The sequence below is a fragment of the Carettochelys insculpta genome, chromosome 1, assembly GCF_033958435.1.
Source record: "Carettochelys insculpta isolate YL-2023 chromosome 1, ASM3395843v1, whole genome shotgun sequence".
NCBI lineage: Eukaryota > Metazoa > Chordata > Testudines > Carettochelyidae > Carettochelys > Carettochelys insculpta.
The window spans coordinates 188,500,733-188,528,289 of record NC_134137.1 but is presented as its reverse complement, the minus strand read 5'-3'; the positions used below and the strand labels follow the sequence as shown (position 1 = coordinate 188,528,289).

General features: G+C 48.2%; 1 protein-coding gene across 1 annotated transcript in view; it reads left to right on the top strand.

The window, feature by feature from the left end:
- The window catches only part of NCAM2 (neural cell adhesion molecule 2), a 591,660-nt gene extending 564,641 nt beyond the window's left edge, over positions 1-27,019 (top strand). Inside the window, exons 16-18 of the mRNA XM_074983463.1 lie at positions 1,126-1,330; positions 4,576-4,695; positions 26,870-27,019. Coding sequence (XP_074839564.1) covers positions 1,126-1,330; positions 4,576-4,695; positions 26,870-26,981 — 437 coding nt within the window. The 3' untranslated portion in view covers positions 26,982-27,019. The remainder of the gene's footprint in view (positions 1-1,125; positions 1,331-4,575; positions 4,696-26,869) is intronic.
- The last annotated feature ends 538 nt before the right edge of the window (positions 27,020-27,557 follow it).

The following is a 27,557-nucleotide window of genomic DNA, read 5'->3' as shown; positions in this document are numbered from 1 at the left end:
AGGCATGGGGAATTTGCATCCGCACCTCATTAGCATATTTCAGGCCATTTATTAGTGCATGTGTAGAACTAGCCAAAAGGAGCACCACATTGTTTTGATTTACTTTTGAAAGAACGCTTTTTGGCCATTTCTAACTTGTTCTGAGAGCAGCATGCTAATGACCAGCCCAGAAAATGCTAATGAGGCATGGATGTAAATTTCTGGCACCTCATTAGCATACAGTCACATGATTTAGAGTCCGGGAGAAGCTCTTCCAAACTTCAAAAGAGCCATGTGGAAGCATGGCCCCTGGGGATATCCTGGAAGGAAATCCTCCTTCTGAAATCCCTGTCTTCCTGAAAAAAGATCATGAGAGACACAGGCACCATATAGGTTGGATTTATCACATCCTTACTAGTGCACTAAATCAAACTCTGGGGCTGTTTCCAAAAATGGCATGCTAAAAAAACAGCCTGAAATATGTTATTGAAGTGCATGTGTAAATTCCCGGCATCTCGTTAGCATTAAGTCATGTGACAGTTTCTATCAACAAAGTGCATTTTGTGTGTAGCCGCTTCACTAGTTTTGTCTACAAAACTCTATAGTGTAGATGTAACCTATGGCTAGAGCTACTCTCACCTCTACTGCTGGCAGCTTGATGCAAATGAGAAGTCTTGAAAATGCAAAATGGTCATTCATTTGCATATTCCAGCAGGTCATTTGCATAGACCCTTTGTTGCTAGCCTAGAAAAAAATCAGGAATAAGGAGCTGCTGAAAAAGGGGGATTTTGCTGGTAAAATCACATCTTCACTGCTTGTTTTCTGCTGTGAATATGCAAATGAGCTGCTCAACTATGCAAATAAGTGGCCATTTTGCATTTTCAAGACCGCTCATTTGCATCAAACTGCCAGCACCAGGGGTGAGTGTAGCACTAGCCTAAGGGTTTAGGATGATATTCCTGCAACAATTCACGTTCACCCTTAATTCTGGGTGCCTGCTTCATTTTATTGAATTCAAATTCTTTCCTTAATAATGAGATTGGGATTTTCTTTTTATTGCAAGATTTCCTTCAAATGTTGAAACAAAAATACTATATTCTTATCGAGACTTTCTTTATAAAATGTATTATTTTCTTTGTTTTTAAGACACCCTTTTTAATGGCCTTGGACTCGGTGCTGTCATTGGCCTAGGAGTAGCAGCCCTGTTGTTAATCCTTGTTGTGACTGATGTCAGCTGCTTCTTCGTAAGGCAATGTGGATTGCTAATGTGCATCACCAGGCGAATTTGTGGGAAAAAGAGTGGCTCCAGTGGAAAGAGTAAAGAGCTAGAAGAAGGAAAAGCTGCATATCTGTGAGTATCAATAATACAGTAAGCCTTTGGGAAAAGGCTTGAAACAAAAAAATGTGCCTGTCTAACACATGTATATTACCTTGATGTTAAGTTTGTGATAAGACAAAAGCTGTGCTTCATAAGTTATGTCTATTACCTGAGGCAGTCAGTGAATCTTGATGTTGTCCTGATGTTTCCACTGTAAGAAAACAATGCTGGAATATCAGATATATGGTAATGGGTGGCAAATGTTGCTTTTTTCAAAGGCATCTTCCGTGTATCATTTTAGGATTCCTCATCTTCTCTATTTAAAATATTTTGCCACAAGAGGGGCCATGCATGATCAATGTGCTCAGGAGGGCCTTTTTATTAAGAACAGATTATAGTCATTGTTGCTCCACATACATTGTGATCATCCTGGAAAGCCTAATCCAGTGACCTGTGGTGCCAAAATTTTGACTCCTCTGTGTCCTCTGATCCTCATTTCTGTGAACAGCATTTGGAAAATACAACAGGGCACACTGGCTTGTTGTGATGTAGGGGAAGGAAAGTTCGGTCTTAACAAATAGGGCTAATTTTAGAAATGCTGAACAGCTGCTACCAGTGGCTTTTGGCATTATGCCTTTCATGGGCATTTGACAAACCAGAAAGGAGAAGAAAAAAAGATTAGATGTTATCAGAAGGATATAACGGAACAATAAAAGTATTAGAATGTAGGATTTAACTGTAATAGCTACCACAAATGCTTGCTAAATAAAATAAGCAACTAAGAAAATAAAACAAAATGACAGTTCCCAAGGGTGGTGAGGGAGAAGGGGGGGGAAGAAAAGCCTTATTCATTGGTAGTATAGGAAAGAACAGTTCATTTATGTAGAAAGAAATGTCCTTAAATTCTGAGAGATCAGTAAGGTCATCTGATAGGAATAAGGGGATTTTGACATTTGTAGGGTGCTTTTGACCCTTGTGTAGACTAGCCGCACATGAGTGAAACATGGCACTTTCGAAGTGCCGTGGCTGGCAGCATGCTAATGAAGTGCTGAATATTCATCTCAGTGCCTCATTAGTATGCTCCCATTTGGCCATTAGCATGGGCATTTCGAAGTTTTCCCCTAGAGTAGATGCAGGCTTCACCTGTCTCATTATGAGCCATAATTGTTGCATGTACTTGAAGTAGACCTCATTCTAACATGTACCTATATGAAAAGGTTGGCAGTTAGCTAGCCCTAGTTAGCACTCCAACGTTTCATAAATTGAGCACTTTCCACTTGATGCCTTAAAAATAAAGGTTGGACTAGTTTTAATGCATTGAAAATTGAATGTCATTTTCACAAGTATACTAACCCCGGTTAAGGATCATTTTTACAGACAGCAAAAGGATGTTGTTTGTTTTTGTAACACAAGAGATCCCTAGCTTGTCAGTGTGGTCTATGCATTTTTCCTACTACATTCCCAATATGCATCTCTAGCAGTCTGCTTAGCTAGTAGGAGAGAAGGACCCTTTCAGATAACAGTAGCTCTACCTTTACAAGGTTAGTTAGAGCTCTGCATCTAGCTAGGTAGGTAAAAACATTTGCAAAGACTGTGTAAGAATGTTATATTTTGTCAACAATATAGAAATAAGACATGAGGTAAACTAGATGTGTCCCTTGTCATGGGACCCAGGCTTAGCTCAAGTAACTAGCAACTAGTCTGAACTCTGGACTGCAACAGGTCTAGAAATCCGATTGCTAAAGATGGGGGGTGGCCAGGCTATATGTGCTGGATTTTCAGCATTCAAGTTGTTAAAGTTCCTAAGAGCCTGATTCAGTATGTGATCTCAAGGAGAGGAAAGGTGTGGTTGCTGTTACTTTCTTTTTTTTGGTATAGCACATTTTTTGGAATGCAACAATCTGCCCTTCTGACTTAGAATATCGTATTAGTTATTAATTATCACTATGTTTTTGTGTTGCTATGATGACTTGAGGCTCTGGCCCATATTGGGTCCACGTTGTACTGGACATTGTTAGAATGCATAGCAAGCAACAAGCCCTGCTTCAGATTGATTAGAATTCATTATCTGATTTTTATGGAGAAAAAAAAATGAGTGGTTTAAGTGGTTCATAAACAAGTAGTGAGGCTGATAGTGTTGCTGGGTCCTGTGCATGGTTGAGGAGTGGGAGAGGAAGGTCCATGCTCCCAGGAGAGGTGTGGCTTTAGGTATAAGGGGTGGGGCTCAGGGCTAGTCTCTCCCCGCCAGCCTTTGATGCCACTTGGAGCATACTGTGTGAGGCTCCGGCAGTAATTTAAAGGCCCTGGGGCTTCAGCCACTGCTACAGTAGCAACAGACGTCAGCCCTGGCCCCTTTTTAATTGCTGACCCTGGGCAACTCCCCTCTTTGTCCCCCTCCTGCGTCCACTGTTGGCATATCTGTAAACAAGAGAACTGTAAGAGCAAAAACAGATTTCACAAAGGCTGTGTCTTCTTCAAAGGGGGCATGATAACCAGCTTGAGCAGAGAATACTAATGAAGTGCTGTGATGAATATGCAGCACCTCATTAGGCTAAGTCTTCCCACGGCAACTTTGACATTGCAAACTTCGAAGTGCCAGCATGAGTGTAGCCATGAGCACTTTGAAGTACTCACACAACTTCGAAGTGCCCTTCCTCCCAAAAACACTTCATTAGTATTCTCCTCTCAGGCTGATTATTATGCCCCCTTCAAAGAAGAGAGCTAGTGTAGACACAGCCAAAATGATTTAAGTGCTTCGTGTAAGCTATTCAAGACTGATGAATAAAGGTCAGATTCCCACTTTGCACTAAGCCTTCTTTAAATTTCTTCAGGAGCAGCAAAAAGCCTGAAAATGCTTATAGCTCTAGATTTTCACCCATGTTGAGGCTCTGTCCTGCCAGAGTGTTGTAAAGAGGCTTTAGTGCAAATAACATTCAAGCTCTATGATTTCCTTGTTGCTTTGGACAGGTCAGAAGAGGTCTGTTGCCATCATGAAGCTCTCTATTTATTGTGTATTTGTGAACAAATGCTCTTTTGAGATTTTATGGTATGCATACATGCTTTTACCCTCAGATAAGCAGCTGCAGCAACATAATGCTTTGAAGGCTGTAAGAAATCAGGAGCACAACTATTGAACATATTCCAGTGTTAATCATCATTAATCGTTTTTGGTTTTTCCTCAGTGCCTTTATGAAAGGAAGGAGCATGGTAATTAATAACGTAATGATGTAGTCTGATACGGTAATGATAGAGGTTAAGACTCTTTTAATATTCTTTAGGAAAGATGGATCAAAAGAGCCAATAGTGGAAATGAGAACAGAGGATGAAAGAATTACCAATCATGAAGATGGGAGTCCAGTAAATGAACCAAATGAAACAACACCACTCACAGAACCTGAGTATGTAATCTGGTATTTCTCACTGCTTTTCTGTGATTGTGTATTAGACTTTCAGCTCTGTGAAAGAAAAAAAAATAGTATTGATAGCATTGTGGGAACAACATGATGGTATACTCTGCTAATCAGTGTATTTTGTTCTAGCAGTGACAGTTTCATCGTCACTGGGGAGGGGCAAGCATCTCCATCCCTTTTCCATGTATTTGCCTACTCTTCAGTGCAACAGATTCTGTGGGTAAATCCGCCCTTCCTCATTGCTGTGAGGTTGGTGGGGACAATATTAATTTTCAGACCCTTGCCTTTTTTTTTCCCTCTGCTTCTGGCATCGAGGGTTGACAGAAGTAAGAATGTCTCTCCTGTTACTATATAGTCCAAGGCTGCGTCTACACGTGCACGCTACTTCGAAGTAGCGGCACCAACTTCGAAATAGCGCCCGTCACGTCTACACGCGTCGGGCGCTATTTCGAAGTTAACTTCGACGTTAGGCGGCGAGACGTCGAAGTCGCTAACCCCATGAGGGGATGGGAATAGCGCCCTACTTCGACGTTCAACATCGAAGTAGGGACGTGTAGACGATCCGCGTCCCGCAACATCGAAATAGCGGGGTCCTCCATGGCGGCCATCAGCTGGGGGGTTGAGAGATACTCTCTCTCCAGCCCTTGCGGGGCTCTGTGGTCACCGTGGGCAGCAGCCCTTAGCCCAGGGCTTCTGGCTGCTGCTGCTGCAGCTGGGGGTCCGTGCTGCATATGCAGGGTCTGCAACTAGTTGTTGGCTCTGTGTATCTTGCACTGTTTAATGAAAGTGTGTCTGGGAGGGGCCCTTTAAGGGAGCGACTTGCTGTTGAGTCCGCCCCGTGACCCTGTCTGCAGCTGTGCCTGGCTCCCTTATTTCGATGTGTGCTACTTTGGCGTGTAGACGTTCCCTCGCTGTGCCTATTTCGATGTTGGGCTGAGCAACGTCGAAGTTGAACATCGACGTTGCCAGCCCTGGAGGACGTGTAGACGTTATTCATCGAAATAGCCTATTTCGATGTCGCAACATCGAAATAAGCTATTTCGAAGTTGGGTGCACGTGTAGACGTAGCCCTAGAGATGCACCTTAAGCGAATTCTGTTTCCCCCAACCTACAGCCTAATGCTGTTTCTGTGCCCCTTGTGACCATAGGTTTTCTCTGCCTATTCCCATCATCTCACACGTACTCTACAGTTGTGTAGCACTGAACCCAGATGTGTGTGCAATCTCACTTGGTATGGCTGGCAGGACTGTGCTCCCATACAGCATCTCTGAGTCACCTACTTCCCACTCCTCATCTCTGTTGTTGGAAGCTGTATGCTGAGGACCAGGAGGAGTTTTCCAGAATGGCTACAAGCACTGCACAGTCTATAGAGGGTTCAAGATTCTAGGGGATGTCACAGGGTGGCTGGCACTTTAAAAGGGAAATGAGATCTTAGTGCACCTGTTCCAAGATCTGCTCGCTTCCCCAGATAGGCAGCTGTAAATAAAGTAATTAAGTCAGGCCAGGTCTGGGGAAGTAAGGGAGGAACAGAGAGTCACATGGGAAAGGTGTTTGAGTACAAGCCTAATATTCAAAGTAGGATTGTTAGGCAGAACAAAAGCTTAGGGAGTTCAGGTGCTTGGAAAAAAAAAAAGCTGAGGGTAAGTGCTGCAGGGAGTAAGAATGGCTCCTGCAGGGAGTAAAATGATCTCTTTGATTATATACTGGCTCTGGGAATGAGGGCCAGGATCTCTTGATTCCAGGAGAGGGTCTGAACCCAGCTGCAGGGGAGAAGATTAATGGGTTTCTGACTCAAAGAGAAAGAAGAGTGAGGAGTTTCAATGAGAGTCGGAGCTTGGAGCATGGAGAAGTTGGAGACAAGCCTTGTATCTTCTCCAGCTGCTCAGAGAGCTGAACTAGACAGTCCTTTAGGAATGAGAGTCTGGGCCCAGCTGGAGTCTGGGCATAAGAGATTTTATTTTGAATTCATTCACACTCATGTAATGTGAAATTTCAGTGGGGAATTTTTGACTCACACCCTTTGAATTGTATGGAGCTCTTTAAGGAGCCATGTGCAGGAGGGTAAACTGAGACAGGGCATTACAGAGCTATGCTTTGCCAACAGGAGGTTCTCCAAAGGTAGTTGCTTTATTACGGAGAGGCATAGCTATTGGTTCCAGAGTTACCAGAAGTCTGAATTCTGTCCCCTGTTCTACTGATTATAGCAAATAGAGCAAATTTAGTAAAGCAGCACTATTCTTATCACCATTTTATATAATCTCTTCAAGACGCGTGTAGCTTGTGTGGCTTGTTTTATAGCAGAACACAAATGATCATGACACTTCTCAAAGTCAGTCACTGACTTTTCACTATGGTAAGTATTTTTTTGGTTTACATATCTATTTTTTTTCCTTGTCTTGAAAATCATGTTTGCTAGTAAAAACGGACTGATATTTAAACAGAGTGGTAGCATATACTCATACTGAGGCCCTAACCATATGAACCTAAGGAAGACATCAATTACTAAAGAAGCTCACCCAGAAAATAATGGCCTGTCAGACTCAAACATAGATTTATATCAATGAAAGAAGAGGCTGAGCCCAAGCCTCTGTATTCTTTTAAGAGAACCTTTGGGCTAAAGAGAGCAAGAATCTCTTATAGCTCCAAAGACCCTTAAATAGTAAATGATGAGGAGACAGGAACCAGTCAATTGAATATTTCTGCAGAAAATAAAAATAACTTTTACAAAAGAAAGCAAGTTCTTAACCCTTATCCATTTCTGAAAATACAGAAAAGATATCTTACGTGCCCTCTTGTACAGCTGCAAAATGTAAGACTCCCTATATAGTAAGGGATGATCTGGCTCTGCTGGATGCCGTTTATGCCTGTGGGGAAATGCCACAGGCTTCTACCAAAAACTGATGTTCTCTTTGTTTAATACCAAGTGTCTGAAAAGTTCAAGCTTCAGTTAATAGGGCAAGTATAAGAAAGAACATATGATTTTACATTCACGTGGATAACTTAACTGAGCTTTCCATCAATACTATTTTAGGGTGCCCTGCAATATAGATTTAATTTTCTGGGAAGTGGTAGATACTACGAAGAGGAGTGCTGTAGAAAACCTATACCTTTTCAGAAAGACTGACAAGATCTCATGGAAATACCTCTGTGAAAAAGCTTCCAATGCAAACAAATGCAGCAGAACATGTCAACAGATAATTCTTAGCTCCTGATTGTGTTATGGCGTAACAGTGTAACTATATAATACTACTGTAATTACTCAATATTGCTGTCATGAGCACTGTAGAAATGCATAAGACAGATTACAAATGATGGGACTTAGTCAAAAGATGCTGACAGTGTTGTGCAATGTACTGAGTATAAACTGTTACACATAAAAGTCATTAAGACTTACTATACTACGATGGGCTAGTTGTTAGCAACGTAAGAACCAAAGTGCAGAACATGCTGAAGATTACAGTACAAATTATATGACTACATACTAGGGTCTAGCTGAGCTGCACCCTCCCACAAAACATGTAGGAAGTGGCAAAGGGCATTTCATGCCCACCCCTGATCTTAGGATCTCTGGAATATGTTACAGGAGCCTTTAGGATGCAACTCTGTCTTAATGATCTCTAGTGGTCCATTTTGGTCACCTGAAATAACTATGGCAAAGGGACACTTTTGGAGGAGCTCTGTCTTCTTCTTATCCCCTACACCAGAACTGCCAACTGGGTGAGATGGGAGAGGGGAGAGCTGCCCTGGGACCAGCAATTGAAAAGGGCCCAGGGCTTCTAGCTACCACTGCCATTCCAATGGCTGGGACACAGGGCCCTTCAAATCACAGCCAAGAGCCCCTGGTGGTGAAGTCAGGGCAGCCAGAACTGATGGTAGGAGTCAGCACACTAGCACACTCCTTCCTCCTGAGACACCACCCTTTGTGGGAGGACTTGAAGATCCCCCGCCACCTTTCCCAAAAGCCCCACCCACAAATGGTTGGGTTCAAAAGAGTGGCATAGATCCCCAACTGCACTCTATCAAGTTGCCTGGAACTTGGAGATAGGAGCAGCTACTGCAAGAGGGAATCCTTAGGAAGGTGAGCCAGAAGTCAATTTCTGCACATGCCTAGGATACTAGTTACAGGTGCAATATCTCTGTAAACAGTTCTCTTAATAAATAAATAGCTGTCTGGTGGTAGAAACATGGATTGCTCTCATATTGTTACACAGCACATGGCATGTGAAACACAGTGGCATTCAGTCTACTGAGATCGACAGAAAGTAAGAGAATGATTGACAGCTAAGGAAAAAAGTGCCTAGAAATATACCTAGCAGGCAGATTGGGGAGATTCAGACCACTCACAAATGCTGGATTTCTAAACAAAAAATCCTTGCATAAAAACGCGGAGGCAGGAATTGTGTTTTTTTTTTTCCTGCTGAGGTGACCATGGCCATGTCTACACGTGCCCCAAACTTCGAAATGGCCATGCAAATGGCCATTTCGAAGCTTACTAATGAAGCTCTGAAATGCATATTCAGCGCTTCATTAGCATGTGGGCGGCAGCCGCGCTTCGAAATTGATGCTCCTTGCTGCCGCGCGGCGCGTCCAGACGGGGCTCCTTTTCGAAAGGACGCCGCCTACTTCGAAGTCCCCTTATTCCCATGAGCTCATGAGAATAAGGGGACTTCGAAGTAGGAGGCGTCCTTTTGAAAAGAAGCCCCGTCTGGACGCGCCGCGCGGCGGCAAGGAGCGTCAATTTCGAAGCGCGGCTGCCGCCCGCATGCTAATGAAGCGCTGAATATGCATTTCAGAGCTTCATTAGTAAACTTCGAAATGGCCATTTGCATGGCCATTTCGAAGTTTGGGGCACGTGTAGACGTAGCCCATAAGAGATAAAGATAAGAAATGAAGGTACTTTCATTGCAAGAGCTAGGGATGGAGAGGGAAAGGATGAGAAATATGTGGGACTGAGGGGGAATTATTACACTGTAAGATGGGGATAAACTTTACAGCACTCTAGGCTTTTGCTGCCCACTAAAGCTAGGTCTACACAGCTATTTCAAAATAACACAGCCACAAACAAAATGCATTTCAAAATAGCACCCAACTAATTTGAAATAGCATTCCCAGGCCGCGTCTACACGTGCACGCTACTTCGAAGTAGCGGCGCCAACTTCGAAATAGTGCCCGTCATGGCTACACGTGTTGGGCGCTATTTCGAAGTTGAAATCGACGTTAGGCGGCGAGACGTCGAAGTCGCTAACCCCATGAGGGGATGGGAATAGTGCCCTACTTCGAAGTTGAACGTCGAAGTAGGGCACGTGTAGACGATCCGCATCCCGCAACATCGAAATAGCGGGGTCCGCCATGGCGGCCATCAGCTGAGGGGTTGAGAGACGCTCTCTCTCCAGCCCCTGCGGGGCTCTATGGTCACCGTGGGCAGCAGCCCTTAGCCCAGGGCTTCTGGCTGCTGCAGCTGCAGCTGGGGATCCATGCTGCATGCACAGGGTCTGCAACCAGTTGTTGGCTCTGTGGATCTTGTGTTGTTTAGTGCAACTGTGTCTGGGAGGGGCCCTTTAAGGGCCCTTTAAGGGTCACCCTGTGACCCTGTCTGCAGCTGTTCCTGTTATTTCGATGTGTGCTACTTTGGCATGTAGACGTTCCCTCGCAGCGCCTATTTCGATGTGGTGCTGCCCAACGTTGAAGTTGAACGTCGACGTTGCCAGCCCTGGAGGACGTGTAGACGTTATTCATCGAAATAGACTATTTCAATGTTGCTACATCGAAATAAGCTATTTTGATGTAGCGTGCACATGTAGACGTAGCCCAGATCCACAGAGCTATTGTGAAATAATGCCATTGGAGCTGATTATGGCTTATTTTGAAATAGATGTTATTGCTCAGGAATGAGGTTCACCAGAACTGAAATTACACACCGGCTATTTTGAATTTATTTTGAAATACTGTGTGCATCATTTAGACACTGACAAAGTTATTTCAAAATGACTATTGTTATTTCGAGATAACTTGGCTGTGTAGACATATTGTAACTGACCATGTTGAGCCGCCTGTTGTGAAGTAAAAGTTAACTTCCTATGGCTTGGTCTACACCTGCCTCAAACAAGAGTAAATTCAATGGGATAGGTCAAAGTGCACTAGGGAATTTTCAGCATGTGGTACCAGATAGTTACTGCACTGTAGACTTCTATTGCAGACTTCTGTTCACGATCTCTGCATCTAGCGAAGACCAAGAGCAGCCAGGAATAAAGCCTGAAACATAAGGACACTTCATAAAGGTGTCTTGAGTGCCATCATCCCAGACAGAATGAATCTGTGGAGAAAAATGGTTTCAGATTATTACTCCAGCTTCTGAGAAGTGGGCATACTGGAGGACAAGAACTCTGAAGGGTGTATTTTAGAGGAAAGAGCCTACCCTATGCTCAGGCTGTGCATAGCAGCAGAACTCAAAGGATTCAGCACCAAATGAGAATTTGAACATAAAAACTTTCTCCCTCATCCCCTCTCCACCTCCCAGAGTACTCACCAACAATATGAAAGCAGATTCAGCAGGAAACACAGCCAAGAATCTGATCGCAACGGCAAAGAGGCAGGAAGGGAGCCATAGCTGGCAATGTCGGATCATTGTAACACAGGCTCCCTGGGACTAGGTAGTAGCAAGCACAGAGATGGAGGTGCTAGAGAATCATTGAGGGGTCATCTGCTGCAGCCCAGTGGAGTAACAAACACAGCACACTGAAGCAGATAAGAACATGATCAGCTCAGCAGGCAGCCTGCTTCTACAGGGGAGCCAAGGACCTGAGACCATTAAGCACTGTGGTAAACTCGGTAGTAGACCCTTACCTGGAAGCTTCCAGAGCCTTCTAGAAGGACAGTATACTGGGTCCTATTGGAGGTCCATGGAATGGGCAGGCGCAGCCCGCCCACGACTAAAAGGCCCCTCTTAAAGGGAGAGGGAGCCCATTAAAAGACATGGCCCCAACAAAGTGCGGGGAACAACTAAGGAGAAAACAGGGATGGGAGTGGAGGTCAAAGGTTTAAAACTAGGGAACCAGAAGGGGACACCGAGCAGAGAACCCCGGACAGCGCCCACTGCCCCTTGAAGGTGTCGAGAGAGCCAGTGGACGCTGCCCAAAGGAACTCTGCCCGGATTCTTGAGCGGAGAGTGGAGCGGAAATAGGCCCTACAGTCGCAGGCCTCCCCCCCGGCCAGCCTCCTCTCCTGGGTGTTGTGAATGGCCACCTTGGCCGTGGCCAAGAGGAGGCTGACGAGGAGGTCCTGCAACTTAGTGGGGCCACAGATGGGGTGTGTCAGGATAAGAAGGTGTGGGGAAAAGTGCAGCCAGAATTTCAATAGAAGATTCTGGAGGAGCTGGAAGAGGGGCTGCAACCGGGCGCACTCAACGTAAATGTGCGCCAGGGTCTCCCTCGTGCCGCACAAGAAGCAGGTGTCAGGGAGGGGGGTGAACCGCGCCAGGTACACGCCCGTGCTCACCGCCCCATGGAGGATTCTCCAGCCAATGTCCCCGGTGGGCCACGGGACCACGGTAGAATAAAGGCTGGCCCACCGGGGTTCCCCACTGTTCGAAGGTGGTAAAAGGTCCCGCCACTTGTAGTCTGGGCGGGACATGAGGGTGGGGAAGTGGAACATGTGAAGCACGAGCGTGTACAGATGACATCGGGGCGTGGTTCAGAAGGGGACCAGCTGCAAGGTGTGCAGCTGGCTGGGATGATGCAGCGGAGAGGGGTGGGAAGGCTCACGGATCCTGGGGCCCACAGAGAGGTCCAGAGGGCCAGGAGTAAGAGGGGGATGGGGTGCACCCTCTCGCAGGACCCGGCGTAGGTAGACGTGAGCAGGGGGTGGCAAAGCAGCCTTCACCTCCTCGAGTACACACTGGGGAGAGCGAAGGATGGAGAGCCCCATGCTCTGGGCGAGTGCCGGGGCCTCCATCCAGTCTCCCCAGTCGTAGTCCAGGAGGTCTCTGACCCTGGTGATTCCACCGAGGACCAGCCTCCGACACACCGCGGGGGACTCCGCCGCCTGGACATGGAGGTAGGGGTTGTGTAGCAGGGGCTCCGCAAGGAGGTCTTCACCCACGGTGGCCCCTAAGGACCTGGAGACTGCGAGCAGCCGCCAGGTGCAGAGGAGGTCCTGGTGGAAGGCCGGCAGCTCCGAGAGGTCTCGCAGATGGCCTCTCAAAGGCAGATAAAGGAGCTGCCGGTCGTATCGCAGCCCTCGGAAGTGATGGAGGAAAGAGTGCGCCAGCAGGCTCCATGCTGGACTATCTGCACTATTGCTGTTGAGGAGTCCCTGCAGGGCCCGGAGGAGGAATACATGGACCTGAGAGTGGAGGCAGGTCAGGCCCTGCTCTCCCTCCTCCAGGGGGAGATGGAGAACCCCTGCAGGGACCCAGTGCAGTCCTGGCCAAAAGAACTCCAGAATTACCTTCTGGAGGGCGGCCAGGAAACCCAGGGGTGGGGCAAGGGTGCTGAGACGGTGCCAGAGCATGGGCAGGACTAATTGATTAAGCACCTGTGCCCTCCCTCGTAGGGAGAGGCACTGGAGCAGCCCTGCCCACCTCCGCAACTGCTCAGCCACCCTGCCCTCTAAACCCTGCCAGTTTTCTGGCGGACAGGGATGCGTGGCAGATAGGAAGACGCCCAGATAGGACAGCGGACCTGTGCTCTACCAAATGGCCTGCAGCGTGGGCAGGAGGCGGCCCGCCTGCCACCCAGCCCCAACCACCAGGCCAGAGCTCTTGACTGAGTTGACCTGGGCAGAGGAGGCTGCCGAGTAGATGGCTTGGCAGGCCTCCAACTGCACCAGGTCTCCCGGGTCCTGGACCACGAGGAGTATGTCATTGGCGTACGCCGACAGGACCAGCCGCAGCTCTGGCTCATGGAGCACCAACCCCGTCAACCTTCGCTGAAGGAGACAGAGGAAGGGCTTGATGGCCAGAGCATAGAGCTGGCCTGACAGCAGGCAGCCCTGACGTACCCCTTGCCTGAAGCTGACCGGAGCGGTCAGTGTCCAGTTGAACTTCACCAGACACTCTGAGGCAGCGTACAGCACCTGGAGAAACCTGACGAAACGGGGTCTGAAGCCGAAGGCCTGCAGAGTGCCCAGGAGATTCCCATGGTCCACCCTGTCGAACGCCTTCTCCTGGTCCAAGGACAGGAGGGCGAATGACAGACCATTCCTACACCTGAGCTCCAAGAGATCCCGGACCACATAGAGGTTATCGAAGATGGTATGGCCCGGGACAGTGTAGGTCTGGTTGGGGTGGACCACATCCTGCAGCACAGACCCCAAGCAATGGGAGATGGCTTTGGAGATTATCTTGTAGTTCGTGTCAAGGAGCGAGAGGGGACACCAGTTCCGAAGGTCATGGGGGTCCCCCTTTTTGGGCAGCAGGGTGAGGACGGCCCGCCTGCATGACAGGGGGAGGACCCCACTCTGCAAGGACTCGGCCCAGACGCTGAGCGGGTCTGGGCCGAGGACGTCCCAAAACACGTGGTAGAACTCCACGGTCAGCCCGTCCATGCCCGGGGATTTGTTGGTGGGCATGAGACGGAGGTCTTCCAAGAGCTCAGCCAAAGTGAGAGGAAGCGCCAGCCAGTCCTAGTCACCCGTGCTGACCGAAGGGAGTTGGTCCCAAAGCACTCTGCAGGCATCGGCGTCGGTCGGATCTGGGGAGAAAAGGGTGGCATAGAAGGTGCGAGCCCTCTCGCGCATCTCCGCCGGATCTGTAAGAGGGGTGCCATCCTCCGCAAGGAGACAGAGGATATATTTCTTGGCACCCCTCTTTTTCTCCAGGGCGTAGAAGAAGCGGGAGCCGTGAGGTCCATCTCCCGAAGGAGCTGGATCTGCGACCTCACAAAGGCCCCCTGTGCCCAAAGGGCGTCGAGGGCCCTGAGCTCATACCGCTTCTCCTGGTACATGCTGCAGAGGGGTGGATCCCTGGGGCTGGTGGCCAGGTGCCTCTCCAGCTCAAGAACCTCCCACTCCAGCTGTTCTATCAACGCATCCTGCCGCCGGCTGGCCCCCTAGGTATAGTCACGGCAGAAGAGCCACGTGCGCACCTTTCCCAGATCCCACCACCGCCGCACCGAGGGAAAGGTGCACGGTTGCCTGCTCCAGGCCAGCCAGAACTCCTGGAAGGATGCCACGAAGCCCACATCCCCCAGCAGGCTATTATTAAAATGCCAGTAGGCTGACCCCTGCTTCCCCGGTGAAAGGGAAGCCTTCACGGCCACCAGGTGGTGGTCCAAGAAGGGGCCTGGCCGCACGCTGGAGGAGTGGGCTTGGGAAAGGTGTTGCTGAGTAATATAGATACGGTCCAACTGGGAGTGTACAGATTTGTGGCCCACCACTCGGACGTAGGTAAAGACGGTATCCTCGTCTGGGTGGTGGCTGTGCCAGACGTCCACCAGGGAGCGATGGTTGATGAGCTCCCTGAGGATGTCCGCAGCAGCCTGGCACTGCTGAGTCCCCATACGGTTCCGTTCCTCAAGGGTGCAGTTGAAATCCCCACCGAGGACCAGGCACTCACGAGGATCGATGGAGTCGAGGAAGGCCGCTGCCTGCCGGAAGAAAGATGTTCTCTCTGGGCCAGATGTCATGGCGTAGAGGTTGAGGAGATGGAGGGGCAGCCCCTCTATCCATACCCGGAGATGCAGCAGGTTGCCTGGCTCGACCTCGATGCTCCCCAGCACCTTGGGCTGCAGGTCTGGGGAGAACAGTGTTGCTACCCCGGCCCAATGAGCCGAGAGGTGACTAAGAAGGACCCTGTCTCCCCACTCCAGCTGCCAACTGGCTTTGGCGGCCGGAGTAGTGTGGGTCTCCTGCAAGAAGGTGACCGAGTACCCCCCATCCTGGAGGAAGGAGAGCACTTGGCACCTGTGGAGACCCTACCCACAGCCCCTGGCATTTAATGAGGCAAAGATGATCGGTGCCATTTGGAGGGCTGGGGAGGATCCTAGCCGGAGGGAGCACCGATGGCCCCCATGGGGCCACACAGCAAGCCGTGACCGACGCCGAAGGTAATTAAGGCGTCATGGAAGCCACGGGCCCGTTGGTAGGCCATGGTGTCCCTCCTCCCCGTCCCCTTGCCCTCTTTTAAAAGGGCCCTCACGGACTCTAGGATGGCGTGGAAGTCACCCCAGCGCTGGAGGGCGAAAGCAACCTTGTTCTTGGACCGGCAGATGTCGTCCAAGAACTGGTGTATCTCTCCCGCCAATGCATGGGGTGCTGGGGTTTTGGGGTGCCAGAGATCCATCAGCCCTGTTTTCTTGTGGGCCCCGCGACCAGAAAAAAGGTTGAAATGGGGAGTGGGGTCTAAGTTTGGGAGGGATGGGGGTGGCAGAGGAAGAGCAGCCCTAGAGGTGCTGGGAGTGGGCAGTACGGCAAAGGCCTCCTGGGCGATCACAGCCTCGGGGGCAGACGTGGGTGGACAAGTGTTGAGGGGAGGGGTGGGGGGGAGGGGGGGGAGGATGAGGTTTGTAGGGGAAGGGTCTGAAGGGGGTGGAGGGGGAGCGGGGGGAGGAGGAAGGGGTGAGAGTGGTGGAAGAGGGGGAAGGGGAGGGCCTGGAGGGGGGAGGGTTACAGGTTTTTGGATGGGGCATTGATTGGAGAGGGGAGCAGGGGTGGGGGTAGAGAGGGGAGCCAGGGTGGGAGTAGGGCCTGCGATGGGAGCAGAGGGGGTCTCAGGAGGGGGAACTTCCACAGGCAGTGGAAGGAGAGTTGGGGTTAGGGGCAAGGTGCCCACGCACTCGACGGCGGGCACCGATGGGGTGGTGGGAATGGTGGTAGGGTCTTCGGGTCCAAGAGGGGAGGGAGGACATAATGGGAACACCAGTTCTCCCAGGGCATCCGGGGGCTGGCCAATCCCCGCCGGGAGGTCATCCCCGATTGAGAGGGGGGCTGTGCCCCGTGACATCCCAAAGCAGGGAAGGGGGGCAGTTAAAGGGGTGCTAGTGGACAGGGAGAGGGGGAGAGTAGAGGGACGGCTCTCAGGCCTCCAATAGAAGGCCATCCGTGTTAAGGGCCGCCAGGGTGAGACCCAGGGCCTCCACCTCCTGCGAGAGGAGGGCGAGGCTGAGGCTTACCTCCTCCGGCCACTCCACAGGGGCAATCTGGGCAGCGGCCAGAGGGGTGTTGGAGGAGGGCGAGGGGACGACGGAGGCAGTCTCTGTTTTTTGAGGCTCCAGCTCTGGGGCAGAAGGGGTGGTGTCCTTTATGGTTGCTGTGGCAACTCTGACCACCCCCGGCAGACGGTCAGTGGCTGGGGGTTCGGTGGGTGGGCTGGGGCTGGCAGCTCTTTTTGGTGCTTTGCGGGGCATGCCCGCCCCATCCTCCGACAGGGTGGGGTGCTGGGCACGCGCACTTCCTTTCTTCCTTTTTCCCCCTACCAGCACCCAGTCCTCTGAGGATGGGGCTGGGTGGCAGAAGAGGAAGGGCCAGGGGACTGAGGCAGCAAAGAGGGAGGGAGGAAAGGAGGGGCCGGGACAGCAGGGGGAGGGGATGGCCTGCCCTGGGGTGGGCCCTGCCCAGGTCCTGCCGCTGGCCCTGACTCCCTCTCCTCGACGGGCCCGGCTTTTGTGCTCACTTGGGCGCCGGCGCCCGCTTCTTCTTGCCCGGCACCATGCGGCTGGGCGCCCTCTGACACCCGAGCGGCAATGGATCCATCCGGGACGAGAGCAGGAGGGGCGGTCCCAGGGCCTGTCGCAGTCAGGGCGCTGCCGGTCTCGTGGCTGGTGCCCCCCGGGTCAGAGGAGATCCCGGGCTCCTGTTCATGCTGGGCCAGGGGGCAATCCCTCCGGATGTGCCCCACCGCCCGGCACACGAAACCCCAGGATGTAAAAGACCTGGTACTGAGCCCCTTGATAGGGCACCTGTATAGCCCCCTCCTGGGCTACCCCGCCCTGTGCTGCTGCCAGCGACAGTTGTACCCGAGCCTGCCAGCAGAAATAAAGCACATGCCGAAGGGCGGGGTTCTTGCAGCCTAGGGGGAGGGGGCTCAGGACTGACAGAGGCCGGCCCAGGGTGGCAAGGAAAGGCAGAAGGGCGGAGTTGGGGAGGAAGGGCGGGACGGAGGAGAACACCACCTGCACACCCAGGTTTTCCAGCAGCTTCAGGGACACGTGCACGCCCCCTACCACCAAGACCCTCTCCACCGCCTCCTGGGCGGCGGCCTCCAAAGCCAGGAAGAAGACAATCTTCCCGAACATCTGAGAGGCTGCCACCACGGCCGCGGGCCCCACCACCCGTGCCAACGCCCGCACGTAGGTTTCCAGATGGGGCGAGGCAGCCACCAGGAGGCAGCAGATTCCATGCCTCCTGGTGAGCGCAGGGAAGGGGCCACGACCATTGGGGGTGGTAGTCCTAGCGGAGGCAGAGGGAGCAGGGTGTGAGGTGGCAGCTGCTGCCTGGGCATACGACCTGGGGACCAAAGAATTGGAACCCCCAGGCAAGGTGGTGGGAACAGGGGGGCAGGGAGAAGGGGGAGCTGTGCCAGATGTTGCATGCAGCTGGGGTAAGAGCCCCCACCATGGGAGATTTGGCTTTCCGGGCGGGGCTCTTGCCTTTCTTTTTCCCCTAGCCCTTCCTACCCTTTTGGGGGGTTGGGTTCAGGGCGGGGTCACCGGAGGACTCTGCAGCAGGGGTGGCAGGAGCCCTGGAGCCTACACCCATGCGCTCGGCCGATGAGATGGCAAGGCCCCCGGTGGCCCTGGATGAGGAAGCCACCATTTCAGAGGTGGAAGGGGTGCCAGTGGAGGGAAGAGGGAGGGGTCATCGCCAGATGGCCCCCCGGTGGGTGTAGAGGCCATGGTGAGCGGTGCAAGGGCAAGGGAATTTATTGGGGTGGGGCATTTTAAGAAAGAGCTGGGGAGGGGAGGAGGAGAGGAGAAGGGAGGGAGGAAGTGGCTACCCCTCCCCCACCGGCCAGGCTGAGGACCTGGTCAGGTGGGGGTGGGGCAGGAGGAGAGAGAGAGGAAAAGGAGGTGCAAGGGGGCCACAACTCCCAGCACAGGGTGGTAAGCGGCTCCTGCAACTGTACTGGGATGTGTGTGTGGGGGGGGATTCAATATTTGTAGGTGTGGGGAGGTGAGTGAGTGGAAGGGGAGGGGCTCAGGCACCTAACAGAAGAAGGGGTGGAGCGTGGGCACCAGGAAGTGGGGGGCAAGGTGGAAGGGTGGCAAAGCCAACCAAAGGAGAGGGGGGTTAAGGGAAGAGTGTGCCCATGGGTGCCTGAGGATGGGCCCACAGCAGCCACTGCAGAGCCCCACAGGAGCAGGAAGGAAGAAGGGGCAGATGATTAGGGTGGGGCCCAGATGGAAAGGGCCCTGGCGGCAGCTGGGTGTGGAGGGGGCAGGACGGTGAAGGAGGCAGTGGCTGCAGGGGTGGGACCGCACCCTAACACCCCACCCCAACTATGCAGCCAGCCCTCTGGAGCCCCGGTGTGGAGGGGCCCCACCCAAACTCACCACCCCAAGCCACTCCACAGCAAGCTGTGGAAGGAAGCCCAGCTGCTGACCAAGAAAGCCCCTTACCCTCTCTGGAGCAGTGAGGATGCAGCGGCCAGTGGATGGAAAGGTGGGCCCAAGTACAGGGCCAGCAGAGTACCCCCGAGAAGATGGAAGGAGGGGGGGTACGCCCCTCCCCGCCAATAGGTAGGGCAGCAGATGTCCCCCCTCACACCACACAGCCAGCAGGTCCAGAAGAAACTAGCTGGGAGGGGTGGGCTGGGGGGGAGAAGAAAGAAGCCTGCCTAAGGCAGGGAAGAGAAGCTGGCCCAGAAGGGGGCCAAAAGACAGCCCCAGGGGGGCCTGAAGCACCCAAAAGCTGCCCAGCCCCCCAGCACCTCACCTCCGAACTGCAGGGCTCCCCAGATGGGATCTCCACGGCAGCCCTGCAGCCTAGAGGACAGAGTGTCTCTGTTCCCTGTCTAGGCCCAGACCTTCATTGGTCAGATAGGCCCTGTGCTCCCTATAAAAGGCTCCCCATCTGGTAGCAGGGGGAAAGGTTTTGGGAGGAGCAGGAGCAGGAGCAGGAGCAGGAGCAGGAGCAGGAGCAGGAGCAGGAGCAGGAGCAGGAGCAGGAGCAGGAGCAGGAGCAGGAGCAAAAAGGTACCACAGGGAAGCAGTGGATGAAGTGTCCCAGGGTGAGGCTACTACTTTGGGGCAGGGGTAAAGGTCCTGCTGGTTGCCTCTTGTTCTCATAGGGACCCTGGGCCGGAGTCCAGGGTAGAGGGTGGGTCTGGACTCCCCCACCCTGCCCCCGAGGGATCAGTTTACTGGAGCAGGCGTGGGCCTGTGAGGGGACTGGTATTATTCTCCCTGTACTGGTCCTGCCTATGATGAGGATGGCTCACTAAGTGGAGACCCCTGCCTTTGGAAGGGCCTGAGCAAAAGGGGGGCCTCCATGAGTCTCTGAGGCAGCACAGATCCGCCAGGAAGTGTAGGGACCCACAGAGGCTGACAAGGGACTTCGTCACAGCACAGATAAGCAGGTCTGGGTCCAGCCAACAAATAGGTGCAGAAACTAATGAGTAAGAGTAAGAGCCCATGTTACAGTGGGACACCAATCATATTAAGCAGTTACAGGCTCAGAATAAACTGAAGATAACTGCAGAGTAGCAGGGAGACAGGGCTACAGCCAGCACCAGCAGAACATAGAAGAGCTTCAGCCATTAGCTCACTTCATACAGGAAAGTCACGATAAGTGCGGAGACGAATAACAGGACACAATCTCACAAAATGCGAGTAGCAGGGTGGAAGCAAGTTCCTGACCAACAGCAGTAATGCAAACCAGTGGAAACCAGCCAACCTGAAGAATTATGAAGCCAAACAGGCTGCCAGGGACTGACAGTAAAGTCCATGTCCCTAGCATTGGTTCTGTACTCACAACCTCCAGTCCAAGCAAGTCAGCACATGCTTGGACCACAAAAGCAGAACATTTTTTTTTAAAAGCAAAGATGTAACAACCTGCATGGGAATTGAAGGAAAGAGATCAGATTGAAGAAGAGAAGAGTTTGGAGGAAACACCTGGAAATCAGTCAGTTAAGGCTATCGGGCTATCTGCACTTATGGTATCTTTTAAAATAGTTTTCTCAGCAAAAAAGAGCTGGATTAACTTTACAGACTTGCAATCCTTTCATGTTATTACTCTGAGAACACAAAATAAGCACCAGTCCTTTGCTAATTGGGTATTTCCTCATCCTCAGTAGCCAGCTAATCAGACTTTTCAACTGTTTCTGATCCCAGACCAGCATAAAGCAATAATAGTGAGGTCCAGCATAAAAGTGTTTAATGTGAGATAGAAAGTACAAAGTCTAGTGTTTGGCAAGAGAAGAGGATATGATTACATTCTTCTCTGTACACAAATACTGTGGTTATCAACGGGGAAACTGCTGCAAAGAAGAGTTTGATTGCACAAAGGAATCAAGACTTATACCAATTAAATCACTTCGTAGAAGAAAAAAAAGCTAGTTGTGTAAGGCGAAGTACTTGGCAAATGTATTTTCTTCTGAATGATCTTAATATAAATGTCCAGAGCAAATGCTTGATTATTTTTGATTGGGGAGAAGGGAATTAATAACTTTAAATAAAACTGGTGGGAAGAAAAGACTGAGGATCACAAGCTTGTTCCATTCTGTCTTGCAGACAATTTTTCAAAGTTTATAAAGACATAATCTGTCATCTGCAAGGAAATTCTAACTGAATATTGAACCAAGCTGAAACTAGAATTTGCAGAATGCTTTGTACAACTTTTCCGTTAGATGTTGCAGATCCTTGTAACCTCATGCGGTTTGAGACCCAATGTATTAAACGTGATATGTGAAACCACAGTCTTCCAATAGTTGAATTTTGGACTTGTTCCAGGGTTGACTTCTCTTGTGACTAAGGCAAGCAACTACTTACTTCCACACATAATCATATGTCTTCATGATCTAGTATCATAATCAATCACATAAAACATTATTAAATCATGGAACAGATTTGGGATTCAAATTAGGTCACAGATAACTCTTAGTTTAATTATGCTGCACCAGGAAAATACGTAAGAATGGATATGGTGAGTCAGATCAATTGTCCATCTAGCACAGTGTCCTGTCTTCCATTAGGCAATGTCTAGATTACTGAAAACTGTCGGCAAAATATATGCAAATTGTTCAATTCATTTGCATATCTTTTGCTGACAGTTTTGTGGGGAGTGGCTTGTCCAAAACTTGGCCTATTTGCACGGGGCATAATGTTGGAAAAATCCTTTCTGTCGAGACATCCCTTCTTCCTTCTGGAATGAGGTGTACAGAGCTGATAACAGAATGATCCTGACCGGCAGATATCTGAGGACAGATCTGCAGTCTGGACTCATGCTGTGTTGACAAACTTCTGTCAACAGAAGTTTTGTCGACAGAAATCTATAGTCTAGACATAGTCTTAGTGGCCAGTGCTAGATTCTTCAGAGGAAATGAACAAAGCAGGGTAGTTATTGAATGAAACCTTTGTGGTGCCCAGTTCCAGCTTCTTGCATCCAGAAGCTTAAGGAAGACCAGAACATAGGGTTGCATTGCCAAGCATCTTATCTAATACCTACTGATAAACTTAACTTCTCTGAACGTTACGGCTGTGTCTACACTAGACCAAAACTTTGAAATATCTATGCAAATGGCTGTTTCGAAGCTTACTAATGAAATACATATTCAGCACCTCATTAGAATGCCGGCAGCCATGGCAATTCAAAATTGATGCTTCTAGCCACTGCACGGCTCATCCAGATGGGGCTCCTTTTCGAAAGGACCCCGGCAACTTCGAAATCCCTTTATTCCTAACAGTAGATAGGAATTCTAATGAGGTGCTGAATATGTATTTTATTGCTTCATTAGTAAACTTCTAAATGGCCATTTGCATGGCCATTTTGAAGTTTTGGACTACTGTAGACACAGCCTACTTAATTCTTTCTTCAATTCTATGGTTCTTTTGGCTTTCACAACATCTCCTGGTAGTGAGTTTCACAAATTGGCAGAGTGCTCCCAGAGGTCTCCCAACAGAAATATGCCACTCCAGGAGCACTATGTTGACGTCCCAGTCATCCTCATTCCACAAGGAAGAAGGGATGTCTTGCTGAGGGGAGTGTTCATGACATTTGGTCCCATGTGGACAGGCCAAATATTGGGGAAAGCCTCTCCTGGCAAACTGTCAACAGGAGCTATGCAAATGTGTTGCACAATTTGTGTATCTTTTGCCAACAGTTCTGAGTTATCTAGACATAATATAACTCTCGCTCTTTTTAATTTCTATTCATACAGAAGTTGTTACATTTCCCTAATAGTTTTGTTGCTCTGCTCTGTACTTTTTTTCAACACCAGTGACTATGTATATTTTTTTCTGATGCAAAGTGCATGTTGTATTTAATAGGTGTGGATATAATGGATTTATATAATCAAATTATGATATTTATTGCCTTATTATCTATCCTATTCCTAATAAGTTCTAACATTCTGTTAACCTTTTCACTGCCAATACACAATGAGTGGGTGTTTTCAGAGAACTATCCATGATGACTGCAAGGTCTCTTTCTTGAGTGGTAGCAGCTAATTTAGAAACCATCGCTTTTTATGTATAGGTGGTATCAAGCCAACCAATGGGGGTGGGATGGGTGGGGCAAAAGGGGAAGTTGTATCAAGGGCCATCATTTCAAAGGGGTCTGGAGCTCCAGACAAGTGGAGGAGCAGGGCAGCACACAGTGCAGTAGCCAGAGTGCCACAGACAGAGTGGTGCTAAGGGTTTATTACCTTATGCCCTATCCCTTCTACCCTTGGCCCCGCCCTTCTGGGGCATGGAGCATAGACCTTCTACCTCTTTGCCCATGGGCCATGGTGGCAATCAGCTCCACTGACTGGTATTATTCTTTTCAGTGTTCATCACTTTGCTTTTCTCAGCACTATACTTCTGCCATTTTGTGCAATCTCTTTATAACTCATCACAATCAGCTTTGGATTTCACTATCTTGAGTAATTTTGTGTCATCTTCAAACTTTGCCGCCTCACTGTTGACTCCATTTCCCCTATAATTTATGATTATTTTAAATAGCACAACTCCTAGTACAGATCTTCGAGAGACACCCTCTTTACCTCTCCATGCTCTGAATACTGACCAGTTATTCCTGTCCTTTTCTTCCTGCCTTTTAACCAGTTACTGGCCAGGTGAAGTTCTTTTCTCTTATGCAATGGCTGCTTGTTTTGCCAAAGAGCCTTTGGTAATGGACCTTGTCAAAGGTTTTCTGAAATATGTAAAAATGAGCCAAAGTAAACTAACCTCCTAAATCAAGAACTAACAAATTAAATTTGACACTTTTACTTACTTTGTTAAATTTTAAGGGTATTTTATGTTGTTTTTGCAACATGAATACCATAACACATGCAACATGATCATTTTGTGTGTGTGTGTGTGTGTGTGTATTGTGTGTGTGTGTGTGTGTATACACACACACACACACACACACACACACACACAAAATGATCATATATAAAATTGAAAGAATGCTGCTGTAAATGTGTCATACCAATGGGACATTTGTGTTGAATGAGCTACAGTTTTGAAAGAGCTGAATACTCTTTTTCTGTAATTCTACTTCATAGATACATAGTTTGGAGTGACAGGGTATAGAGAAATCTCTTGAACACAGCACTGCATTTTCCTTTTATTCCATCCCACACTATGAGCTAGAACCAACACAGCAAAACAAAACAGCTGGGCTAATCCCTTAATGATCTAACTCAGTTACTGTGACAACAATCAGATCTATCACTACTGCAAGCCAATACACAAGATGTATCATTATAGCCTATCTCATAGGCCTGGAAGGGACCTTGAGAGGTCATGGAGTCCAGTCCCCTGCACTCCCCTGCACTGACAGCAAGACCTATCGCCATCCCTGACAGATTTTTTTTTTTTTTAAATTTGCTTCAGATCCCTAAATGACCCCTTCAAGGATTCAGCTCATAATCCTGGGTTTAGACAGCCAAAGATCAAACCACTGAGCTATCCTTCCTCTCCCAGTAGCCAACAATAGTGACAGTCTCTTGTGAATTATACAATTAAGGCCTGATACAATGAAATACATAATTCTTTCAATGACTGTTGCTCATGTAGCATTATTTAATTAGCCAAGTCAACTGAAAAATTGTTACAGCTAGGTATCTTAGTCTTTTTTGTAATCGCAATAGTCTGTAAACTGAGAGAGATTGCAGTCTCAAGTAAATTCAGATAAAGGCCTTTCAATTCAAATGGGAAAATATTTATTCTGGCAAGTACAAATTAATATTTGAAAGTGATTAAGGCAAAAAGGAAAACTCAAAACAAATATTGCACACATTAAATAGTGTATATATTGTGCAATTTTATTGTTTATTAAACTGACTAAAAGTGGAACTAAGTATTTTAAGTATATAACAAACTTAAAAAGCAAGCTAGTTAAGACTTTAATATTAAAAGAAAGTAGTCTTCAGATCTGTCAAGTGTCTTATGTTTCTTTCATTTTCCTTTGTAGTAGAAGCCATTCTGTAATCTTCTAACACTGGTCTTTTAAAACCGTGGCTATCTTGAGTTACATTCATGGGGTCATATAGGAATTATTTACTTTGTAATAGTTTGCAGTTGTTAGTGATGTATGCTTAATCTAATGCTTTTGCTTAATCAGATTCTATTTATTATCTCACCTAATCCATCTGTCTATTGACAATTATTTGTGTATTGTGGCATTTCCTTTCTTTCAGCTTCTCAAATTATTTTAGCACTTCATTTTCAAAGTCGCAAATCCCTTCCTTGTCTTGTCTTTGTCTTTCAGATACTTTAGGTTCATTATTTGACCTATGGATTAACAATCATTTTCCTTGTTCATTTCAGCAAGCCCAAATTTCATAAAACCATTGACTGGGGTATTAGCGTGTCTTTATTGATATTAGATGTTGTGATTAAGTGTTTGCAAGCGATTTTTCAAAGAAGCTTTGAACATTACCTTGATACCTCTAGAACAGTGCAATCTAAATAACATTTCCTTAAGAATTTGGTATTTTTCATGAATAAAGTCTGAAGTCTTGTATGTTCCAGTTAAAAGTATTTTCCAAAAGAAAACCATTATTAACAATCAGTATTCTTGGTAACCTTTTATTACAGGAATATTTTGGGTAAACCTCATGCATTTTTTATAGCTAGCTGCTGGCAAGAGAAGAAGCAACTGTTTCCAAGAGCACTTAAGAAGAGATTGGTCTGTTGACTTTTCTGTAGATTAAGGAAAGGAATTTCAAAATTGTTGAGCATTTTCCTAAGTCTTACACCACTGAAATCAATTACTAAGCAACTCCAGTGCATTGCTAGGTGAACAGGGAGTGCTTTGGAAAATCTCATCCTGCAAGTCTACATTCATATCTTTCCAATAAGAACAGCTTTCATCGATGAGAAGAATGCAAACGATCAACATCTTTGTGTTACATGCCAAAATGGTCGATTAATCACCTGAAGACATACTGATGATAAAACCAAGCTTGAAATAATGAATTGACTTGAAATGATCTCAAATTTCCCCTTCTAATATGAAATGTATCTTCCACAAGATCAACCCTCCCCATTTCCCAGGACAGATCTAATTCTTCTGTGAAATCAAATTAGACTTAAACCCTGTTCAGCAAAACATGATCCCATTGATTCTTTCAGTGGGTTAAATCCTCGCCCTACTGAAGTCAATGCAACTTTTGTCATAGATATCAATGGAGCCAGGATGTTACTCTCTGCCTGAAACGGCATGTAAAACTTCTGTGTCCATGTAAAATAACAATAGTCCTAGAACTGCTCAATTTGTTTCTGTATTTTGGAGTGATTAAGGAGAACTATCTTAATTCACTGATAGTACAAGACCAGACTGATACCTGTGTGGGGCTACCACAGTGGGACGTAACAATGCACATGGCACACCTTTATCCACCAGCACTAGCTTTCTGTATTGTAGTGAGTTCCAGGGAGTAGCCTCCAAAATGTACCCCTTAGAGAGTTCATCTGAATGGATATTGCATTTATATTTCTTTAAAACTCAGTTTGGTGCTTATAATATAAGCAGTGTGCATTATTTTAGAGAAATAATGACTTTCTTTCACTTCCCCCAGGAAACTGCCACTAAAAGAAGAAAATGGGAAAGAAGCTTTAAATCCAGAAACTATAGAAATCAAAGTTTCCAATGACATCATCCAGTCAAAAGAAGATGATAGCAAAGCGTAAAAAGATGACTACAGCTGTCTGGGGGGGGAAAAAAAAGCATTTGGATTGGAGTAACCCTGTGACCAAAACTCTACAGCTGACCTTAATTTCTTGGGCAACTTAAGCTTGGAATAGTTAGTACACGTGTACATAGGATCAACCTACTTCTGTCTACAGTACCTCTCTATTTTGTTTTGTTAATGTTTTAGTGTGTAGTCCTGGCTGACCACAGTCCCTTGGTATCAATTTGAATCTGCAGAAAAAGAACAGTAATTTATTATTACAAAAATGATCTATTTATAAAGCCACTTTTACCAAGCTACACCCAGCCACAGACAATGCAACAAATAGCTCCACATCCTACAAGGCAAGCTAAACACATAAAAGAAAGTGCCATATACTCCTGTATGTGTTTCCATTGGTAATAGAATCAAGGGTTTAGGTGGCCTTTAAAAGAAGAAGGGAGTGGGGAAACAATCGTGGTATGAAACGTGAGACAGATGGCTGGCAATGGTCAAGAAGCCATTTTGGCTGTGTTTTGTCCTTTGACACAAAACAGAGGGTGACACACTTGCACATTGGTTCTTAAATATATTA